At 65.0% G+C, this 20559-nt stretch overlaps 1 protein-coding gene across 2 annotated transcripts; it reads left to right on the top strand.

The window, feature by feature from the left end:
• Positions 1–420: 420 nt before the first annotated feature.
• On the top strand, positions 421–20192 carry LRRC8A (leucine rich repeat containing 8 family, member A). 2 transcript variants are annotated; one of them, XM_012721475.1, is made up of 5 exons: positions 421–1735; positions 2693–2796; positions 13055–13298; positions 13965–16129; positions 19818–20192. In XM_012721475.1, exons 4-5 carry the CDS (start codon positions 13973–13975, stop codon positions 20091–20093), a joined length of 2433 nt encoding a protein of 810 aa, XP_012576929.1. In that variant the 5' UTR covers positions 421–1735; positions 2693–2796; positions 13055–13298; positions 13965–13972; the 3' UTR covers positions 20094–20192. The 2 variants fall into 2 exon arrangements, with proteins under 2 accessions (XP_012576929.1, XP_012576928.1); XM_012721474.1 differs by having other exon boundaries at positions 1077–1735; positions 13055–13292.
• The last annotated feature ends 367 nt before the right edge of the window (positions 20193–20559 follow it).

Below are 20559 nucleotides of genomic sequence, written 5' to 3'. Positions count from 1 at the left end.
CCCACCCTGTCCTCGGTGCCGCGGCGCGCGAGCCCCCTCCCGGGCACCCCAGTGCCTCCCTGCGCTCTACTTGCCGGGATTTCCGCCTCGGCTCCCCTAGGTCCCCTTGTCATCCCCTTGGGTCCCCCCACATTCTCACGCGTCCAGACCCACACCGCCCCTTCGGGGGGCCACTCCTGGGCTCCTCGCCAGCTGTCGTTTTCAGACTGCCCCTGCGAACTTCCCTGCGCCCCGGCCCGCTCTCCTCTCCACCCCTCCCTCCCTCGGCGTCGGCGGGAACGGTGCCTGTTTGGGGCCGGTCGGGGCCGGGTTCCTGGGAAGACCAGTGTGGGGTGGGAGCCCCCGTGGCCTGTGCATCCCGAGGGGCCCCGCAGCCAGCTCTGCCGGGTCGGGCGCCGCCGGGGTGAAGCGCAGACCCAGCGCAGCTGAAGGAACGTGTCCTCTGCGGGCAGCGCGATTCTGCCCCTTGTATTGACGGCTCCTTCCTTGGTCTGGACTGGAGGGACCGAGATGTGGCTGGTTCTCAGCTGATGCCACTGCTGCCTTTTTTGGAAGGGAAGAGATAGTTGGGGGGTTGTGCAGCGCCCTGATGAGGACTTGGCTGGAAAGGTGGGGCTGCCCCTGGTGGCCCCCCTTCTCTGCCCCCATCCTCAGGAGCCTGGGGATGAGGTGTGAGCACAGGACGGGAGGGTCCTTGGTGAGGGAGAGTGAATTGGGCTTAAATTGTGGAGGAGCGACTTGGGGGAGCCGAAAAGCCCGAGGGGCCTCTCCCTACTTTTCTGCCGGGTGTAACTTTAACCCCTGCCAGACTGTATCTCGCCCTCATGGAGACCGCTTGCCAGACAGACAGCGGACTGGAGACCCAGGGAGGTCTGCTGTTGTGACCCTTCTCCTGGGGAGCGGGAGTTTGTTCAGAGGGACTGGGCAGTACCTTGGCATTGCCTTGCTGAAGGTCAGGTGTCCCCTCTGGCTCACAGGGAGACAAGGGCAGCTGGCGGTGCTGGAGCACCAGCTTGAAGCGATGCTGGGGCCCAAGTAAAGGACCTCTGCCTCCCCATGTCCCCGTTCCTGCAGGACTGGGCCTGATGCCCCTTGTCTTCCGGGGCCCCACAGACTGGCAGCCCAGCCCCACCCCAGCGCCACCAGATGCTCTGTACCCCTCCTTTGGCCGTATCCACTGGGTAACAGTTATCCCTGCAAACCTTGAACGGCCTTCTGGACAGTTGGGCTCTGAGGGTGTCCCCCGTGGCTCAGCTCAGGGAGGCTAGACTTGGGCCGCTCCCAGATTGGCTTGCACTTTGTGGGACCAGAGAGGAGTCAGCCCGGCAGTGGCTCCCCATCCTGAGGGGGCACATGGGGCGACGAGGCCCGGGCTGATTGGCTAAGACCTCGTGGGGGCGCAGGCAGGACAGCCCCCGAGCCCAGCGGACCATCTCTCCATCCTTGGTCTCATCCCGCCCTCCCTTCCGCCACTGGTCCTTCAGTCAGTCCTGTTCTGGTCAGGAATGCTGAGAGGGGAACTCCGGGCTGGCCTCCGGCGGGTGCCGTCAGAGCAGAGACAGGAAAGTGCTGCTCCAGTGGCCGGTAATAATAGGAATAGCACGGAGGGAGCAGAGGAAGGAGCCTCAGCTGCGCCCGGGCCGGCCGGGTGGGCGGCGTGTTTCCTGGAAGAGGAAGGATTAGGTGAATCAGGGACAGAGTCCGGAGCCAAGTTCTGGCCCCGGCTCTGCCACAGGTGAGCGACGCGACTGCCGGCCTCCGTGGGTATCCCGTCCTAGCCAGGGAGGGTGGGCAGGGATAGGCCGGTGTCCACAGCCTCTGGGCCGTCCAGCTCTGGTTGCTTCGCCCGGTGTGGAATGGCTGGTTATTGACCAGGCTCCCCGCGAGGCTGGCACTTGTCCTCAGCGGCTGGGCTCGCAGCACAGTGCCTGGCATGGGGTGGGCATGGTGAGCGCTCCCTGGCGTAGACGGTCGGAAGGCTCACCAACCCGTGCTTCTCCCCCGCCGCCACTTCCTCCTGCCTGGCCAGTCCTGTTTATCTGTTGCCTTCCCTGGGTGGACCCCTCCTCAGCTCCTGGCTGGCTCAAGTGCTCCCCTCTCCCCCTCCTGTCCTCTGGTCACACCCCTCCCCGCCCCACTAACTTGTCCACCCCAGTGAGTTTGAACAGAGTGCCTGGCATGCAGTAGGCGCTTACCGAATGCCTCTTGGCTAAGTGAGGGGTGGCGGGTGGATTCGTGTGGGTCTGGGGTGTGTGTGTTCGTCCAGATGCAGCTCACCCCGGTTGGCTCATCTCGCCACTTCTCACCTTCCGGTCCCGGATGGAGCTGGCGGAAGTGCTCAGCATTCTCTGGATGTCATGTTCTTTCCCCTGCGGGCAAACATGTGCTGTTCCTTCTGCCGGGAATGCTTTGCTCCAGCTCCTGCTCTTCCTCAGGACTCAGCTCTGGCAGCGCCTTTCCCAGGGAGCCTTCCCTGGCCCCCCTTGTCTGGGTCCCCGTGGGCCTCTTGTAGGTGTGGACTGGGCCTCACCCAGGAGACCCAGCTCTGCGGGGCAGGACCCTCGCTTGCGCTCCCTGGCACCTGGAGCCCAGCCCGGGCCCGGCACCGAGCAGGCCCCCAGTGACCTCGGCAGTGTGGCGGGCAGTTGGGATGGTCACGTGCTTCTCTGACATGGCTCTTGCTTCCTTACAGGGAAGCACCTTCCATGGAGCGAAAGGAGTGCCCGGACCCTGCCCCGACCGACCCGCGCCAGCCTCAGCGGTGGCCAACGCGCAGATAGCAGTGCCGTCCCCGGGGTAAGACGGGCCTCCCTCCAGGCCTCGTGGGGTCGTCAGGCGCCTCCCCGGCCCAGGGGCAAAGGACACCTCGCCATCTCAGCAGCGGCCTTTGCTCTTCTCGCTGGGGCCCTGGGGCGCCCAGGACAGGGGCAGCCCCCTCAACGGCCGTGCACTCACCCCGCACCAGGGTGGCGTTTCACTGGGAACCTCTAGGTTTTCTCCTCACCCGATCGCTTCCGCGGGTCATGATGCTTCCAGGCAGGGACCCGCCCTCCCAAGGGTGACCTGTGAGCACGGGCTGTGTGGTCCTGGGCCTCGGGGGAGGCCGCCACGGCAGCTTGTCAGCGCCTTGGTTGTGTCGACGCGTGTCTGAGGGAGCCAGCCAGTGTGGGGGCCTGTCCCCCACACTCCTCTCGTCTCGAGGCCATCTCGGGCCTGGGGTTTTTTGGCCTCTGCTTTGGAAAGCGGTTCCCAAAGGCTGGAGAGGGCCCTGGGGAGGCCTGAGGTGGGGTCAGGCCTGGGTTTGGTGCCAGCTGTCACACGCTGGGCGACTGGGTCCCTGAGCCTCAGTTTCTCCTCTGTTGAGGCCAGCGCCGCCCTCCTGTAGCATGATTTGTGCGCAAAGGGGAGGAGCCCTGAGAGTGTGTGGCCCAGAGCCTGCTCCCAGTCTGACCTGGGGTGCGTGTAGGCCATTTTATCATTTGTAAGACACCCCCTTGTGAGCGATTCCCTTTGATCAGCTGTGGGAGCAGGCAGTGACCTTCACCCCTGTTGACATGTGGAAACTGAGGCTCGGGGCGAGAAGCCACCTGCCAAGCCCAGTGGGACGGAAGGGGGCCTGGCCTTGACCCCAGAGCTTAGCCTCCGGGGCCCTTTCTGTTCTGGGGAGGAAGGCCTGGCCCCCCAGCCTGGCTGTAAAGGAAATGGCCCTTTCATTGTTTCGCGTTTGCTAGCGTAGTTGCAGGCTTACCACTGGTTTAAGTCGTGTTCTGATGTTTGTTGTCCCGTCAAAGTGGCATCTCCCTCGATCCCCGACTGCAGAGGGGCTCGGAGCTGCACGCCCACGCGGTGCTCGCAGACCGTGAGGCGCTCAGTGCCCCGCTTCTCTCCCTGTCACACCTCCCTTGAGCTCTTGCCGGGCGGCAGCAGGGGTGGGAAGTGCCCACTGCGGGATTCTGTTGACTCCTGTTTATCGGGACGAGGTCGCAGACCCGGCCAGGCCCAGTTGGAGTTTCCTGTTGGTTTTGAGGAACTGCACCCCAGAGGGCGGCTGAGCATGGCTCGGCAGGAGCAGGCAGGAGCACGCGGCCGCCGCAGGTCCTACATCTGGGAGCAGAATTCCTCCTCCCGGCCAGGAGTGGCTGGAGGAAGCCTGGAGGCCTCATGTCCAGGTTTGGGCCTCTGTCTGCCTGAGGCAGGGCCACGGGGAGGTGGGGGGTGTTTGCCTGAGTCTGGCCCACCAGCTGACCTGGTCAGCCCTGACTGGGCGGCTGGGGCAGGCAGGGGGTCTGCCCTGTGACCTGGGTCTCCAGGTGTTTCCAGGCCATTTCAGAATGAGTCTCAGGAGGGGAAATTTCCAGTGTGCCCAATGGCCTTGCATGTGGGGGGAACTGGGTTTGCGGGGTCCAGACAGGAAGGGGTTCTTGCAGAGCCCCTGGCGGCCCAGCTCTCCCTGTGCTGTGTTTCTCCCTCCCATTCTTTCCCTGGAGTCTTCTCTTCCTTCCTGCTCTTGCAGGGAGCCCCAGATTTGGCCTGTGCAACCACTGTTGTCCTCCGTGCTGGACCAGGAGGCCCAGCCTTGGGGAAGGGGCCCCAGGCTTCCAGAACTGACGCCCTGGGGTGGAGGCAGGGTCCAGGAGCTTGGTGGCCGCTCAGTGTGTGTTGGGGGTGGGGGTCCACTGACCGCCTCAGGGCTGCGTGAGGCTGAGGTTTTCAGGATGACTTTGACGCTCTTTCCCGTTGTCTGCATCCATGTCACTTAGCACGCTCTGCATTTAACTGTCTTTGAGGACTTCAAACCTCAGCGTTAAGTAGACCGCTGCCACAGAGAGGCTGTAAACCCCATGGCCTTGAGCACCATCGGGGTACTGCAGAGTGCCGCTGCCAGGCTCCCCAAGTCGGGTGTCTGCACATGTGTTGGTGGGGAGAGGGCCGTGGTGCCAGCGTCCTGCCCCTCAGTGCGTCCCTGGGGGCGGCCCCCTGCCGCTCGCCCACAGCCAGGCCTCTAGTCCTGGCTCCCTGGGGTGAGCAGAAGATGTGCCTCTTGGGCACTCCTGCCCACACTGGCCAGGCAGGCGGGCAGTCGAGGAAGGCAGCACTCATGCTCGCAGCAGACCAAGACCTGTGTCCGCCGCCCCTCCGCTCCCCTGGACCCAGGCCCCACGCTCCACTCGACCAGGCTCCTTCTGGCGTTGCCTGAGCGCTGTGCGCCGTGCCGGGGAGCGGGCGCATCGGGCCCAGCCTGTGAGGGCTGCTGAGCCTCTCATTCCAGGCGGCCCACAGAAGAAGGCGTCTCATCTGGGGACGCAGCTCTCGGGGGGTTGGAGCCCAGGTAGGCCCGGGAGACCTGCTTCCCGTGAGGCCCCAAGCAAGGTCAGACCCAGTGAGGCTTCCCCCCTTGTAGCTGTGCGGCCTGGGGCAGGGCACTTAGCCTCTCTGGGCCTCAGGCTGCACCCGGTGAAGGGCCTGGTACCACCTACCTCCACGACAGCGGCTCCACCCTCACGTCCGCTGGGCACGTGGCCATCACCAGGCCACCGTTTGCCAGCGTTTGCCAGCGCGTGAGGAGCGCGCTGCCCTGCTCGGCCACTTCACAGACAGACGCCAGGGGAGCCGCCCTCCCGCTTTCCTGGAGATGGGGAGTCTGGCAGGGGGAGTGCTGGAAGCAGCGTGGGCAGGGAGCAGAGCGGGCAGGGAGCAGCGTGCAGGTGGGGCGGGCCTGAGCTCCTGCTGCCCCTTAGCTGCGAGCCTTTGCAGCTGGCGGCCGCACCTTGCGCTTCCGTGAGGCTGAACCTGTTTGGGAGGCTCAGCCCCGACGTGAGAGTAGCTCGGCACTGAGGCTCCTTCAGCTCCCGCTCAGGCTGTCTGCTGTGGCCTTTCCCCAGGAAGTGAGGGCGTGTCCTTCCACACGGGGCAGTGCCCAGCCAGGCCAGGCAGCGCCCCCAGCCTGCAGGCAGCCCGCTGACTCAACGCAGCTGGGTGTGGGGGCCTGGAGGGAGTGCCCGGCTCTGGCTTGGGAGGGCCTGTTTCGCCAGATGACGAGGTGAGCCGTCTCCTCCCTCCTCCGTCCCAGGCCAGAGGAGGCTGGGCGGGTGCTGACTGAGGAACAGATTCACAGGCCGAGAGCCGGCACAGGGCCTGTGACCCGCGCCGCTCTCAGGCCCTGGGAGCGGCCCTCCCCTCCCAGGAACAGTGTTGGAGGGACAGCCTTCCCTCGGCCGAGGCACGCCGGCCTCCTGCCTTCCCTGGGCCCAGAGAGTTTCCCTGGCATCCCTGGGCTTAAACAAAAGGCCCTCTGTGCCCTGTTTACCCGCCACCCTGCCTGCCAGCCACAGCTCAGGTGTGGGAGCCAGATCTCTGCAGGCCAGTGTGGGGACCAGAGTGCGTGTGGGTGGTCACCCCGGGATGGGGCGGGGGGCAGTCCGTCCCTGCTCTGACTTCCGTCTGGAAGAAGCATCACCTCAGCAAAATAGGCTGGCCCCGGGGCCCTGGGTGGCCTGGTCAGGGCTCCCAGATTGGCGTGTACAACTCGGCCCTCACCCTTCCCAGCCTCTCCCACTGAATTCTGGGGGTTCTGCGGGGAGTAGTGGTAGGCAAGTACAGTGTCTCTCTAGGCCGGGCAGTGGGTGCACGTGACAGGCCTCTCAGATTTCTCACAGTAGCCCCGAGACGGCTGTTGTGATAGTTCCATGCTGCAGGGGGATCTGAGCTCAGAGAGGGCCAGTCCGCCATGTGCTGGCTCTGCGCTTACCCGCCCGAAGCCTTGCTCCCTGGGGGACGACTGGGCCTTGGGGCCTGTGCCGGGCAGGGCTCCAGGTGCGCTAGCCCTTTTATAGCTCGTGGCAGGTGCTTCTTGTAAGCCTCCTGCAACTGGAAATCATACAGCAAGGAGGGTCTTCTGGTTTTTCCCCAGGTATTTTTTCTGCTCATAAAAGTACCAAATTATAATAGATGAATGCCACAATCCTGCCGCCCTCAGACTTAACCACTTAGAATTCTAGGTAGAGCTTTCCAAATACTTTTTAAGACTTTATTTATGCGTATAAGAACTGGGGTGTAGGCCAGAGGTGCGGGGTGGGGGGGAAGAGGAGTCACCAGAGAGACAGAGTGGGGCGCAGAACAGGTGGATCTAATGACATGCACTGCTGAGGGGAGCAGCAGGAGGCAGAAGTCTGCTGCGCCCTGGGGGTCACTCCCTTGTTGAGGATCGAACTCATGTTGCAGGGGCTAGTGATGGCTTAATCGCTCTGAGACTTAACCCCTGTGCCACCAGGGAGGCCTGAGCTTTCCAGATTTTTCCATGCACACAGTAATGCATTAGCTACTGACATGCTTTTTTTTTTTTTTAAAGGTTTATTTATTTATTCGTACAGAACTGGGGTACAGGTCAGAGATGCGGAGGGTGAGGGGATTCACCAGAGACAGAGCGGGGTACAGAACAGGCAGATCGACGAAGTGCACTGCTGAGGGGAGCAGCGGGCGGGCCAGGAGAGGTCTGTCTCGCCATGTGGTCTCCTCCGGGGCAGGCGGGAATCGAACTCATGCGGAAGTGGTCTAAGCTTTTCTGTGCTGTGCTTTAACCCGCTGCGCCACCAAGGAGGGCCCCTGACATGCTTTTTAGCTGCATATTTTCTTGGATGTCATTTGGCTCCTCATAGAGAGGTCTGTGAAGCAGGTAGCGCTATTATTTGACAGTTGCAACAATGAGACTTGGACTAAATAATCTGCCTGGGGTCATGGAATTACTATGTGGGGCTGGGTTGCAGCCCGGGTCTCCCCAGCTCCAAATTGTGTTCCTCCTACTGACATCCCCTGCCTCTGAGGGCAGGAGAGGGCTCTCTGGGTGGCTCATCTGACCCCCAGCCCTGGCGGGAACCCGGTGGGAGTCTTCCTACCCTCCAGCTGCTGGGGGAGGGTGTGGCTGCGCCCACCCACTCAGTGTCTCCAGTCTGTGGCATCCTCAGTCCATGGGTGCCACTGTGCCATGGTGAGTGGGCCAGTGGCGGGAGGGGCCAGAGCCACGACCTTGGTCACTGGTCCAGTAGCTGCTGTCTCTGGCTGAGCCTGGAGCTGTGAGAACAGGAGAGGACCCGCCCAGAGGGGCAAAACGATGACAGCTTTGGTCAATTTTGCGCACGAGCTAGTTTAAGCTTACAGAAAAGGGTGAAACTAAAGCAGATACTCTCGTGTCCGGGACTGATTGGGTCAGACCTCGCTGTTTGTAGCAACGGCTTCAGAGTCGCCCTGGTAATTACTTCTTTCAGGCCCTGTGGAAGCCTCTTCCCAGCCTGTCCCGCGGCCGTGCCTGGCCGCGCTTGGCCCCACCTGGGGCTCATCCATGTTGCTGGCGCCCCTGCCCCTCCCTCTGACCGCTGTGGGGGTCCTGCTGACCTCTTGCCCTGGGAGTCTTTCCCGGCTCCACATGCACGGGAAGTGGCTCTGGAAGGTGTTTTGTCAGGGGCTGGGGTGCGGGGTGCGTGCTGCTCCCCTTCCAGGAGCAGCGCCCAGCCCAGCGTCGTGGCGTGGCAGGTTCTGATTAACTCGGCGTCCCCCGCCCCGACCCCACGCACTGTCTGTTCACGCTGTTGCGACGTGTTCCCGTGTTCCTGTTGGGTTGCTTTCCGGTCAGTGTAGGAGCCCCGAGTTCTGGCCGTCACACCATGCACGCGCTTCACTGCTCCCGGGCCGATGTCCACTTTCCCGTGGCCGGTCTGTTGTGCCTGCAGGGGTCTGTCTCCCTGGACGACGTCTTAAAGATGTCCGAAGAGTCTCCTGGGCTTTTCCTAAAGGCTCCCAGCTTTGGCTTTGATCTTGCAATTTGCTTCCTGGAAGGGGCCGATGGAGCGTTGCTTTCTCCACGTGAAGAACACCGGTTCCGCTCAGGGAAGGCCATGCGTTCTGCTGACCTCCCGTGCTGAGAGACGCTGTCTGGCCCGTGTTGCTGGAAGGTCCGGGGTCTGTCCCTTTGCCCCAGCCACGGACCCCTGCACCGACACCCCGTCGTCGGACCTGCGGCCTCGTGTCTCCACACCGGCTGTCTCCGATCCTTAAGTTTCACATTGTCTCAGCTGCCGCGGAGTTGCGGGCGTGGGACTCTGAAAAGCTTTTCCTTTTTCTTAATTACCTGAGTAACATGCTCGTAATAGAAAGGGGAGGTGAGCTGGAGGTGAAAACAATTCCAAGCAGCAGTTGACGCCGGCCCGCCTGCCCAGGCGCTCGTGTCTGGCCCGCGGAGGCGCTGCCCACACGGCCCGGGGCCTGCTGTGCCGCAGGCCCTGGCCGGCCACGGCCCTCGTCACCTGGCCCGCGCTCGCTCCCTGTTTAACTCATCATCCGATCATGGGCTTCTGGGTGGTTTCCAGTTTTCCCGGGGTAGAAATAACTCCGTGATGAACATTCCCGTACCGGAATCTGTGCCCTCAAGTCTCTCCCAGCCAGCGGCCAGCCTCCCGCTCTGCGCGGGCCCAGGGCGGGGTGGGCGGCCTCGGCGCCCCCAGGCCTGCCCGCCTTGCCCTGCTCCGCCAGGGTTCTCCCGCTTAGCTGGTGGTGGCTGTTCCTCCCTGGCCTCTGAGGGGGCCCCTGACTCTGGCTTCAGGGGCGCAGGGGCTGTGGGAGACTGACCGGGCCAGGCCCAGGAGAAAGCAGGCGCGCGCCCTCCGGTCTTTCCCCGCTGCCCCGTCCCCGCGGGGTCTCCGTCCCCAACGCGGGCCCCATGCTCGTCTCCTCAGGAGCAACCTGCCCTGACCGATGCCCTAGCGCCTCCTGATTGCCCCCTCGGGACTGCGAAAGAGCACACTGGGTCCCTGCGTCCCAGGGCAGTTTATTCTTGCCCCCCTTCTGGGGGCTCTGTTTATTTTAAATTCTATTTTCAATCCCAGAGATAATGCTGGTGACTATTAAAAGGCTGGGAATGGAAACTTAGGGGAACATGAGTTTCCTTTTATTTATTTCCTTTTATCCTGCCTTCTGTTCCCAAGACGGAGCCCCCCCAACTGTGCAGGGGAAGGGTCTCAACCTGGGGAAGTTTTTATTTACGATTCCGGATCTCGCCGCCTTTCAAAATGGCTCTGCGTAGAAGCCGCTTCCCTCCGCTGAAAGGGCCTGTTATGTTCAGTGGTTTCCTTCCCGCAGGCACGGGACAGCTGGCTGTGACCGAGGCCTCGCCTCGCCTCTTGGCCGTGCGTGCCAGCCCCACCGATGGTTCTCTTTCGGGTTTCTTCCTTCCCACCAGGGGTCCCCACAGGGCGTGGGGGCAGTGAAGTTTCTTCGTCACCCAGTGTCAGGCCAGACTGGCCCGTGGCCCACCGCCTCTCAGCTCACGGCACCCTGCTGGGGCTGCTCCCCCATCGCCCGAGGACCCCTCAGGCTGTTTGGGAGACCCCCTCTCACTGACTTCTTGGTAGCCTGAGAGCTTGAAGGCCCTGGGTCACCCCCAGGCGCGCTGGGCAGCGTCTCGGGCTTGCTGCCGGCTGTCGGCCCAGATGCAGGACATGGGGTGTCTGTGGTATCAGGAGCTCAAGACCATGGTCTGAGCCGGGGGCCGGTCAGGGGAGAGAGGCCCAGAGAGGGCAGAGGCCGGGATCACCCACCTTGGAGCCTTCACCCCTTGTGCAAAATGTGGGCGCCCGTGGCAGAGCGTGTGCTGCCTTCCAGGCAGAGAAACGGCCCCGTGCCGGTGCTGGAGGGGTGGACGCGGGCGTGTGGGAGGACAGGCCGTGCTCCCGGAGGCCGCTGACCGCCCAGTGGCTGGGCTGGGAGGGCCCCCGCGTGGCCCACCGGAGGGGCTGCGTCTGCAGCCCCACCCACGTCCAGGCCGCAAGGTGGGCCGAGGCCGGCTGTCCCCAGCCTCCGTTTCCCTGTGTATAGAAGGGCTCCAGGCGGGTCGTTAGACCTTGAAGAGGAGGCAGTTCTGCCGCGCTGCGACCTGAGGCCTGGAGGACTTGGGGCCCAGTGAGCAGTCGCCATGGCTCGGCTGCCGCTGCCGCTTTGCAGGCACCCAGAGCAGCGGGTGCGGATGGGGGGCGGGGGCGGGTCTGAGCGTCACAGCCTCGCTTTAGCTCGGCGGGAGGAAGAGGCGCGGAGGTCCTCGGAGCGCGGGTGGTGCCGTGAGGCTGCGGCGCTGGGTTTACATCTGGAGTGTTTTGCCACAACTCAAAAACAAGACTGGGAAAAAAGGAGGCGCCAGGCCGAGCACCCCTCCCGGGCTGCAGAGCCTGGGCCTGGCCCTCTGCCTGGCCCGTCACCTTGAGTCACCCAGCTCCTGGCCGACCCTGCGCCTCGGGCGCCGAGAGCCAGGGATGTTGGGTGCTCCCTGTCCTTCCCGGGCCCTCGGGGTGGGCAGGGACAGAGCGGAGGGGGCCCAGAACGGCTTCCTGCCGCCTCCCCGCCCTGCCCACATCCACCTGAAACTCAGCCGCGCCCTCCTGCACCCTTCCCGCCCTCCCCGCCTCCTCCTCGCTGGGAGACCAAATGGAGCCCGCTGCGCTGTGCGAGGCCTGAGGGTGGAGCGCTCCGGCCAAACCGCCTTTCTGCCGAGAAGCCCTGACTTGGGGCCTTATCCGCACTGCCCCCCCCCCCGCCCTGGAAGAGCCCTTGGTGGGGGCGGGCACACGGTAACGTATTGTACCTATAGGCCAGGTTTGGGGGTGAGGGGGGCACCGATTTCCATCTGAGCCTCCAGCACCCCTGCCTGTGGAGCGAGCAGTCAACAGTCCCCACCTCAGATCCAGGACTCAGGAAGCAGGGGCCCAAGGCCAGCCCGGCGGTGAGTCGCCTCACAGTGAGAGAGGGTGTTCCCCACTCCTGACACACCCACTCCCCTCCAAACAGTGAAGCTGCAACCACATCCTGCCTGGTCATGAACCGCCCCACCCCCGTGGCTGGCGTCCTGCCCTGGGCAGTCTCATTCTGCACTCTCGGGGCAGGCGGCCTCCTGCCCTCAGGCCTCGGCCCCTCCTACCTCCCAGTCCCCAGTCTCCGGGCGCCTGCCTGGGCCTGGCTGTGGACCGGGGAGCCGAGGAGGGAGGGACTGGTGTCCAGGTGCCTGGGCCGGCTGCGTGATTCAGCAGGCCTTCCCTGGAGTGCCACTTTCCCTCCCGGCGTGTGGGTGGTGTGAGGAGCAGCCGGTCATTAGCGGACCCGGCCTTCCTGTGGGGCGGCACTCACCCGGGCCTGTGAGTCCTGGCCTCCCCGGGCTGACCCCCAGCTGGAGCCGCAGGCCCAAGGCGGGTGGTGTCTGCTGGCCCTGTGCTGACCCGAGTTCTTGAGCCTGTGGGGAGCTGGACTCCTAGGCTTGGTTTCTCTTGGCACCACCCATATGTGGGACCTTGGGCAGGTGGACGCGGAGCCTGGCAGTGGTGAGTGGGCAGGGGCAGGCCTGGCTTTGATCTCAGCTCGCCATTCGGTAGCACAGTGACAGGCGGTGGGTATGCGACTTCTCCCTGGGCTTCAGCCCGCCCCCCCATCTGTGGAGTGGGGAGACCCCAGGCGGGCCCCATCTGGGCACGGAAGGATTCCATGAGGCGAGTCCACGGAAGGGCTGGCCTGGCTCCCTCTCAGGACCTCGGCAGTGCGGCGGTCACCGTGGCCTCTGCCAAGTGCCCAGGTCCCTCTAAGCACCTGGTTTGCTTCCCTCCTGCCCTCCCCTCTCATTCGCCTGTGACCCGGAAAGACGGGACAGGAAGCACTTAGCGTCTGCAGGGAGGCCCCGGTTCGGGAAGGGCTTGTCACCATCGTTATTGCCAGTATCACCAGTCATCAGAAGACGGTGCCCAGTGCCGCCCGTGGGCACCCACGTTCTTCTCCCAGGAGAAACAGGCTCATCTGTCAAGACCTTAGGCGCTTAAATTTGGTTTAAAAGCTGCTTCTAGCCTCGTGGGGTGCAAAGCCCAATCAGTTTTACCTGCAAGTGAATACACAGAAAGGCAGGGCGGTCCTGGCTCCTTGGGCGGTGGGCGGTGGCCCTGGCAGCGCTGAGGGTCGCTGCCTTCGCCCTCCCACTCCCGGGGCTCCAGGTGGTCTCCAGTGAGCAGCGGTACGTGTCCATCTTGTCTTGCAGGCCTTGGTGTAGCAGCAGCGCTTCCCGACGCCCGAGGGCAGGCCCCGCACGCGGCCGCTGCGTGTGGCCGCTTAGCCAGCTGTCCCCACCCGGCCGTCCCCAGTGCCCCCGGAGTCACGTGTCGAAAACCAGTGGCCCGGACCTGCCAAGTCTGACTCTCCGGGGAGAAGCTGCTGCTCTTTTCAGTTTCTTCACATACACGTGGACGTACCCGCCAGAGGTCACTTTACATAGATGCGTGAGTGTGAGCGCACTGCCCGCCGGGGTGGACGGCAGCCTTGTTCCCTACCCCCTGCCGGGGCCCCACCTGGCAGCGCCCGCGCCCTCCCGGCTCCTCAGTGCTCGGGGGACCCTGGGTGGACACCACACGCACACACCACAAACACATGCATACACACACAGACAGGATTTGTTAAACTTTCTTCTTTGTTTTACAAAAAGTGACGGAACGTCAGCCTCTTCTTCTGTGTTTCGCTGTCCTCAAGCTGTCAGAAATCCCATCACATCACTAGGTCACAGCAGCCGGTGCCTGTGAGCTGGGAGCTGAGACCGGGCCCTCCGGTCTGTCTGGGCCAAGGGGATCAGGGTCTACATGGGGATCCCCAGTGTTCTTGCTAGACACTGGTGGAGGCGGACGCTGGTGATGCTGTACCAGCTCCGTCAGCCAGGCCCCGACCTGGGACTCCGCCTTCCTGTCTGTGCGGTGGGAGGCAGGTGGCTCCCAGCTGCCCGGGGACCACGTGGTTCCTGGAGAAAGCCCCGTGGGCTGCCCCGGGAGTGGCGAGGCTGGGCCCCGGGCGAGCCCGGAGGTGGGAGTTTGCACCGGGGGCCTTCCGTCACCTTCCCTGACCCCGGGTCTCGGCGCGCCAGGCCACCGGCAGTAACCCCGTCCCGGGTGGGTGCCTTTCAGGTTGAACCATGATTCCCGTGACAGAGCTCCGCTACTTTGCGGACACTCAGCCGGCGTACCGGATCCTGAAGCCGTGGTGGGACGTGTTCACCGACTACATCTCCATCGTCATGCTGATGATTGCGGTCTTTGGGGGCACGCTGCAGGTGACTCAGGACAAGATGATCTGCCTGCCGTGCAAGTGGGTCACCAAGGACTCCTGCAACGACTCCTTCCGGGGCTGGGCCCCCCCCAGCCCCGAGCCCACCTACTCCAACTCCTCCGTCCCGCCCACCCCCGACACGGGCCCCACGGGCATCAAGTACGACCTGGACCGGCACCAGTACAACTACGTGGATGCCGTGTGCTACGAGAACCGCCTGCACTGGTTCGCCAAGTACTTCCCCTACCTGGTGCTCCTGCACACGCTCATCTTCCTGGCCTGCAGCAACTTCTGGTTCAAGTTCCCACGCACCAGCTCGAAGCTGGAGCACTTCGTGTCCATCCTGCTCAAGTGCTTCGACTCGCCCTGGACCACGCGGGCCCTGTCCGAGACCGTGGTGGAGGAGAGCGACCCCAAGCCGGCCTTCAGCAAGATGAACGGCTCCATGGACAAGAAGTCGTCGACGGTGAGCGAGGACGTGGAGGCCACCGTGCCCATGCTGCAGCGGACCAAGTCCCGCATCGAGCAGGGCATCGTGGACCGCTCGGAGACCGGCGTGCTGGACAAGAAGGAGGGGGAGCAGGCCAAGGCGCTGTTTGAGAAGGTGAAGAAGTTCCGGACGCACGTGGAGGAGGGCGACATCGTGTACCGCCTGTACATGCGCCAGACCATCATCAAGGTGATCAAGTTCGTGCTCATCATCTGCTACACCGTCTACTACGTGCACAACATCAAGTTCGACGTGGACTGCACCGTGGACATCGAGAGCCTGACGGGCTACCGCACCTACCGCTGCGCCCACCCCCTGGCCACGCTCTTCAAGATCCTGGCGTCCTTCTACATCAGCCTGGTCATCTTCTACGGCCTCATCTGCGTGTACACGCTGTGGTGGATGCTGCGCCGCTCCCTCAAGAAGTACTCGTTCGAGTCCATCCGCGAGGAGAGCAGCTACAGCGACATCCCCGACGTCAAGAACGACTTCGCCTTCATGCTGCACCTCATCGACCAGTACGACCCGCTCTACTCCAAGCGCTTCGCCGTCTTCCTGTCGGAGGTGAGCGAGAACAAGCTGCGGCAGCTGAACCTCAACAACGAGTGGACGCTGGACAAGCTGCGGCAGCGGCTCACCAAGAACGCGCAGGACAAGCTGGAGCTGCACCTGTTCATGCTGAGCGGCATCCCCGACACCGTGTTCGACCTGGTGGAGCTGGAGGTCCTGAAGCTGGAGCTGATCCCCGACGTGACCATCCCGCCCAGCATCGCCCAGCTCACGGGCCTCAAGGAGCTGTGGTTGTACCACACGGCGGCCAAGATCGAGGCGCCCGCCCTGGCCTTCCTGCGCGAGAACCTGCGGGCCCTGCACATCAAGTTCACGGACATCAAGGAGATCCCGCTGTGGATCTACAGCCTGAAGACGCTGGAGGAGCTGCACCTGACCGGCAACCTGAGCGCCGAGAACAACCGCTACATCGTCATCGACGGGCTGCGCGAGCTCAAGCGCCTAAAGGTCCTGCGGCTCAAGAGCAACCTGAGCAAGCTGCCGCAGGTGGTCACGGACGTGGGCGTGCACCTGCAGAAGCTGTCCATCAACAACGAGGGCACCAAGCTCATCGTCCTCAACAGCCTCAAGAAGATGGTCAACCTGACGGAGCTGGAGCTCATCCGCTGCGACCTGGAGCGCGTCCCCCACTCCATCTTCAGCCTGCACAACCTGCAGGAGATCGACCTCAAGGACAACAACCTCAAGACCATCGAGGAGATCATCAGCTTCCAGCACCTGCACCGCCTCACCTGCCTTAAGCTGTGGTACAACCACATCGCCTACATCCCCATCCAGATCGGCAACCTCACCAACCTCGAGCGCCTCTACCTGAACCGCAACAAGATCGAGAAGATCCCCGCCCAGCTCTTCTACTGCCGCAAGCTGCGCTACCTGGACCTCAGCCACAACAACCTGACCGTCCTCCCCGCCGACGTCGGCCTCCTGCAGAGCCTCCAGAGTCTGGCCCTGACGGCCAACCGGGTGAGTGGCGGGCGGGCGGCGGTGCTGACCGTGGCCCCGCGGGGACGTGCCGTGTTCGCGGGGACAGTTTGGTGACCCGCGCTCGCGGCGCCCAGACCCCCGGGCGGGGCCGTGCGGGAAGTGCCGGTCCCTGGGGCTGGGGGTTCTGCCGGGAGGGCTGGGGTCAGGCCTCGGCGCAGGTTCCTGGTGGGCAGCAGGGTGCAGGGGCCAGAGTCCCGGCCTGTGGTTCTCTCGGGGTTGCGGGCGGTGGGATTTAGCCTGCAGCTGGCCTTTCCCCCTTTGCTTGTCCTGCACCGGGACTGGAGCCAAGGGGACCAGCTGGGCGCACGGGGGGCAGGAACTGGGGTGGCTGGTGCTCACCAAGGCGAGGCCAAGCCGTGGCCACCACTCCTAGCGCCGCACACGCCCCTCCCCTCTGCGTGTCGGGGGTGGTGGGCTCGTCCCCACCTGCTTCTCGGGGAGGAAATTGTGCAAGCCTGGGGGACGGGCACTGGGGAGGGCCACGCCCCGGAGACGTTGGCGGCCCGGCCCTCGCCTGGCCTGGGCAGCCCCCCACCCTGGGGCCCTGGGAGGCAGGCGGGTGGTGTCCACGGCAGGGCTCGTCTGTGGCTTTGTGGTTTGGCCTCTGTGGTGGAAACCAAGCCACAGCTGCTGGGGAACCCCCTGGCCAGTCCTGGGGACCCGCAGAGAGGCTGATGCAGAAAGAACTGTCTCAGGCCCCAGTCTGTTAGGGCGGAGGCTCAGCGGTGAGGTGGGTGGGGCCGGAGACCGGGTTCAGCCGCCACCTCTGTGCCTGTGGCCAGGCGGTGCCCGTGCGGCCGGGCGTCCCCCGAGCGCTTGCTCCAAGTCAGCCCGTGCTCAGCTCCCGGGACCTGCAGGGGCAGCCTGAAGCCCCCCTGCCCCGGGAAGAGACCAGCTTCGCCCCTTCGCCTGCAGCGCACAGATGGAGGGCTCAGGCACACGCGCCTCCCTCCCGTCTAGCCCAGGTCTCTTCCGCGACCCACCCTGTCTCCTCCGTGGAGCGGAGATTCTGACAGACCCTGTCGCGCTCCCCACGTCGAGGTGGTGGGAGCGAGTTCTGGGCAGCTCACAGGGTGGGACTTCTCTGAGCAGCGCCCTGGGGCCCCCACTGGCCAGGCCTGCTGACGGGCAAGCGGGACTCCCGGGGAGAAGCCACATTTGGGGTTCTAACGTGTGTGGGCACCATCGGCGGCTCCTGAGCACGGCCAGGCCGCCCTGAGTGGCTCAGGCTTGGTCTTCCCGGGCCCCGTGAGGCCTGTCCTGTGCAGGGTCTGGGCGGCCCGCCTGGGGGCGCAGCAGCACGCCGCCTCCAGCCTAAGGCCCCCCAGCAGGCGTGTTGGTGACATGCCTGTGGACTGAGGTCACCCCTCAGGAAGCCGTCCCGAGGAAGGAGACCCTCTGGACGCCCTGTGTCGCTCTCCTTCATCACGTCTTGCCCCACCCCGGGGCGCCAAATGCCCTTATAGGGAGAAAGGCTCTCGCTGCCGGCCGGCCGGCCAGGCCTCGGCCAGCCTCCCGCCCCCCAGCCTTTAGCGCTGCGACGCCCTGCGAGCCTGGCGCTGTGGCAGTGCAGGCCCCGGGCTGCTCTTCTCCGGGTTGAAACTCAAGCTGACGGACACCGCGCCACGACGGGCTTCGTCCCGCCACTCGCTGCCCGTGCCCTCGCTGGTGTGCCGGGCGTTTCCGAGGGCTCCCGAGCGCCCACCTGCTGCCCGTCCTGACTGTCTCTAGGGGAGAGACAAGTTCCAGGCGTTAGCAGAGACGAGGGCGCTGCTGGGAGCACAGGGGTGGCCGCAACCCAGGGCTGCGGGATGCCCGAGGAGGGGCTCTTCGCCCGCCCTGTGGGTCTGCTGGCAGGAGGTGGTGGACAGCGGGAGAGGGCGGCTCCTGGTCTCGTCACCGGGAATGGAGAGCCGGGGGCGGGGCAGTGAGCTCCTGGAATTTGGACTTTCGCCTGAGGTCAGTGGCCACAGTGTCGCGGCTGCTAGAGCAGGCTGAGTCCTATTTGCCTGTGTTTTGAGGCCCTTCCCCTGACAGCAAGAACTGGCCTCGTCTCATCCTGTGCCTGGCCTGCAGCAGCCGTTCCCTGGGTTCTCGCTGACTGAGTGGGTGAAGGGAGCGCTGGCTGCCCCCAGAGCCCGTGCCCTCGCTGCAGTGTGAGGGACGGATGAGCGGCCCGGGTTGGCGTCCTCCGGGGAGCAGGCAGGGCCGGGACCGGCCAGGCGCCAGGGCGGGAGACGCGGCTGGATTGGGGAGAATCCGAAGGCCGTGGGGCTGGGTTGGACCGTGGGAGCAGGGCGCGGTCGGAGTGACTCAAGGTTTCTCCTGTGGCTGGACGAGGCCTCACCGATGCAGGATCGTAGGTTCCCGGGGAGGCCGGGATCTCCCAGAGGAGAGGGCGTGTCCCCTGGCAGGTGTCTGGGGCTCCTGAACGTCAAGGGTGCCAGGCTGAGTCAGCCTGGCGCTGAGGAGTCATGCCCCGAGGGTCGGGGGAAGAGCGCCCTGGGCCAGGTCACAGGAAGGGTGGGAAGGGCGGCCGGAGCCCAGCGTCGGGGCTGGTGCGTGTGGATGACCGTTGGTGACTGATCTGGTAGTTCCTGAGCGTGACGGGAGCAGCCGGCCTGCTGAGGGGCCGAGGGCGAGACCACGCCTTTCCAGGTGGTTAGTCGGGAAGGGGGAGGCCCACAGAAGATGGCATCACCGCAGAAGCTTCCTGGGACAGTGGTCTCGTTTTCCAAAGGCCAGGTGGAGTGGAGTCGCTTCAGTCTGCTGGGGGAGCGTCCGAGGTCCCAGAGGCGCAGGAGAGGCGGGTCTGGGATGACAGGAGGTGACCTCCAGCCATCAGTGGATGAGCGACTCCTGGGAGGGCAGGACAGGTGTGGCCAGTGGGAGCTGAGCACGACACGCCCGTCCTTCTCTGGGGTCCTGGAGCGAGCTGGTGGGGCAGGGGCCCTCTGGGGAAGGGGCTCTGGGGCCCGATGCCCCTCTCACGGGCTCTGCTGGCCCTGACCACCGTCTGTCACAGGAGGCTCCCAAAAGGCTCTGCCCTTGGTCACAGGCACCCCTTTCCGGCACACCCCCTTCACGCCTGACCTCTGGCCCTGCTGGCCGGGGCCTTGCAGCCCCGTTCCTGACCACCGGGCACCACGTGTGGTGTGGAGCCCAGGCGAGGGGCTTCAGGAGCTCCCTGGTGTCTGGCAGCGTGGCCTCGTTAGTGACAGACTGCGGCGGCCCGGGAGGCGGTGACGCTGCTGGGGAACTCACCCCCGTCCTGCTCTCCCGCTTCTCAGAAGCGGCTGGGGTGGGAGTCCTCGGCAGGCTGCTCCGCCTTCAGAAATTATTCAGCCTCAGGCAGGATCGACGGGTTCCGGGCAATGGCTGGTGGTGAGACCCACCTGGTGCGGGACAGGTGGGACCAGGCCCACGCATTCTGCCCTCCCAGAGCCACGGCTGAGGGGCGACACACAGCCAACCTGGCGGTAGCACCACAGAGACGGAGGGTTGCCCCCTCGCTCCGGGCAGGCTGACCCGAGGGAGCCGTCGCAGGGCTGAGCCGGTGCGCGCAGGCGGACCTGGGCCCTGCTGGCGCCTCAGAGAAGCGCCCAGAGGTCCGCCCGCCTGAGCCGCCCCGCCGGGCCTCACCTCTGCCCTCTGCCCCTTCCCGCAGATCGAGGCGCTGCCCCCGGAGCTCTTCCAGTGCCGGAAGCTGCGGACCCTGCACCTGGGCAACAATGTGCTCCAGTCCCTGCCCTCGCGGGTGGGCGAGCTGACCAACTTGACCCAGATCGAGCTGCGGGGCAACCGGCTCGAGTGCCTGCCCGTGGAGCTGGGCGAGTGCCCGCTGCTCAAGCGCAGCGGCCTCGTGGTGGAGGAGGACCTGTTCAACACGCTGCCGCCCGAGGTCAAGGAGCGGCTCTGGAGGGCCGACAAGGAGCAGGCCTGAGGCGGGCGCGTGGCAGTGGGACCACCCGGCGGCCTCGGGCCGCGAACCCGGAGCGGGCGCGCAGGAGCCTGCGGCTGGGCGCTGAGCTGGGCCGGCCAGGACGGCGCGGAGGGCCGGCCCCACCCCTCTGAGACCGCCAGGGCCGGCGCGAGGGGAGACGGGCAGCTGCCCGCAAGCAGTCAGCGCCGTCCGCAGCAGTGTTTGGACAGTCAGGGCCCCTCCCGGGAGGCCGCCTCTGCCCAGAGGCCAGGCCCGCCGCAGAGGGCCAGGGCTCCAGTAGCTCTCAGTATTTATTTTCCTGCACCTCCCACCCTCCCTCCGGGTGACTTCCACATTCCCAAGAGCACGCCAGCGAGGTGGGGGCAGGCGAGGAAGGGTGAGCCGTGTCCACGGCCCTTTCCAGTGGGGTCGCTGCCTTGTGTGCCCACCAGACCGGCCGAGCGCCCAGGGTGGCCCAGCTGGGGAC

The sequence above is a fragment of the Condylura cristata genome, unplaced genomic scaffold (genome assembly GCF_000260355.1).
Source record: "Condylura cristata isolate star-nosed mole 26May11 unplaced genomic scaffold, ConCri1.0 scaffold00006, whole genome shotgun sequence".
Lineage (NCBI taxonomy): Eukaryota > Metazoa > Chordata > Mammalia > Eulipotyphla > Talpidae > Condylura > Condylura cristata.
This window is presented reverse-complemented; position numbering and strand designations above follow the sequence as displayed.

Coding starts and splice junctions, on each gene's coding strand:
- LRRC8A (XM_012721475.1), top strand. CDS start 13,973: ATGATTCCCGTGACAGAGCTCCGCTACTTTGCGGACACTCAGCCGGCG. Junction 16,130..19,817: donor TGGCCCTGACGGCCAACCGG/GTGAGTGGCGGG, acceptor CCCTTCCCGCAG/ATCGAGGCGCTGCCCCCGGA.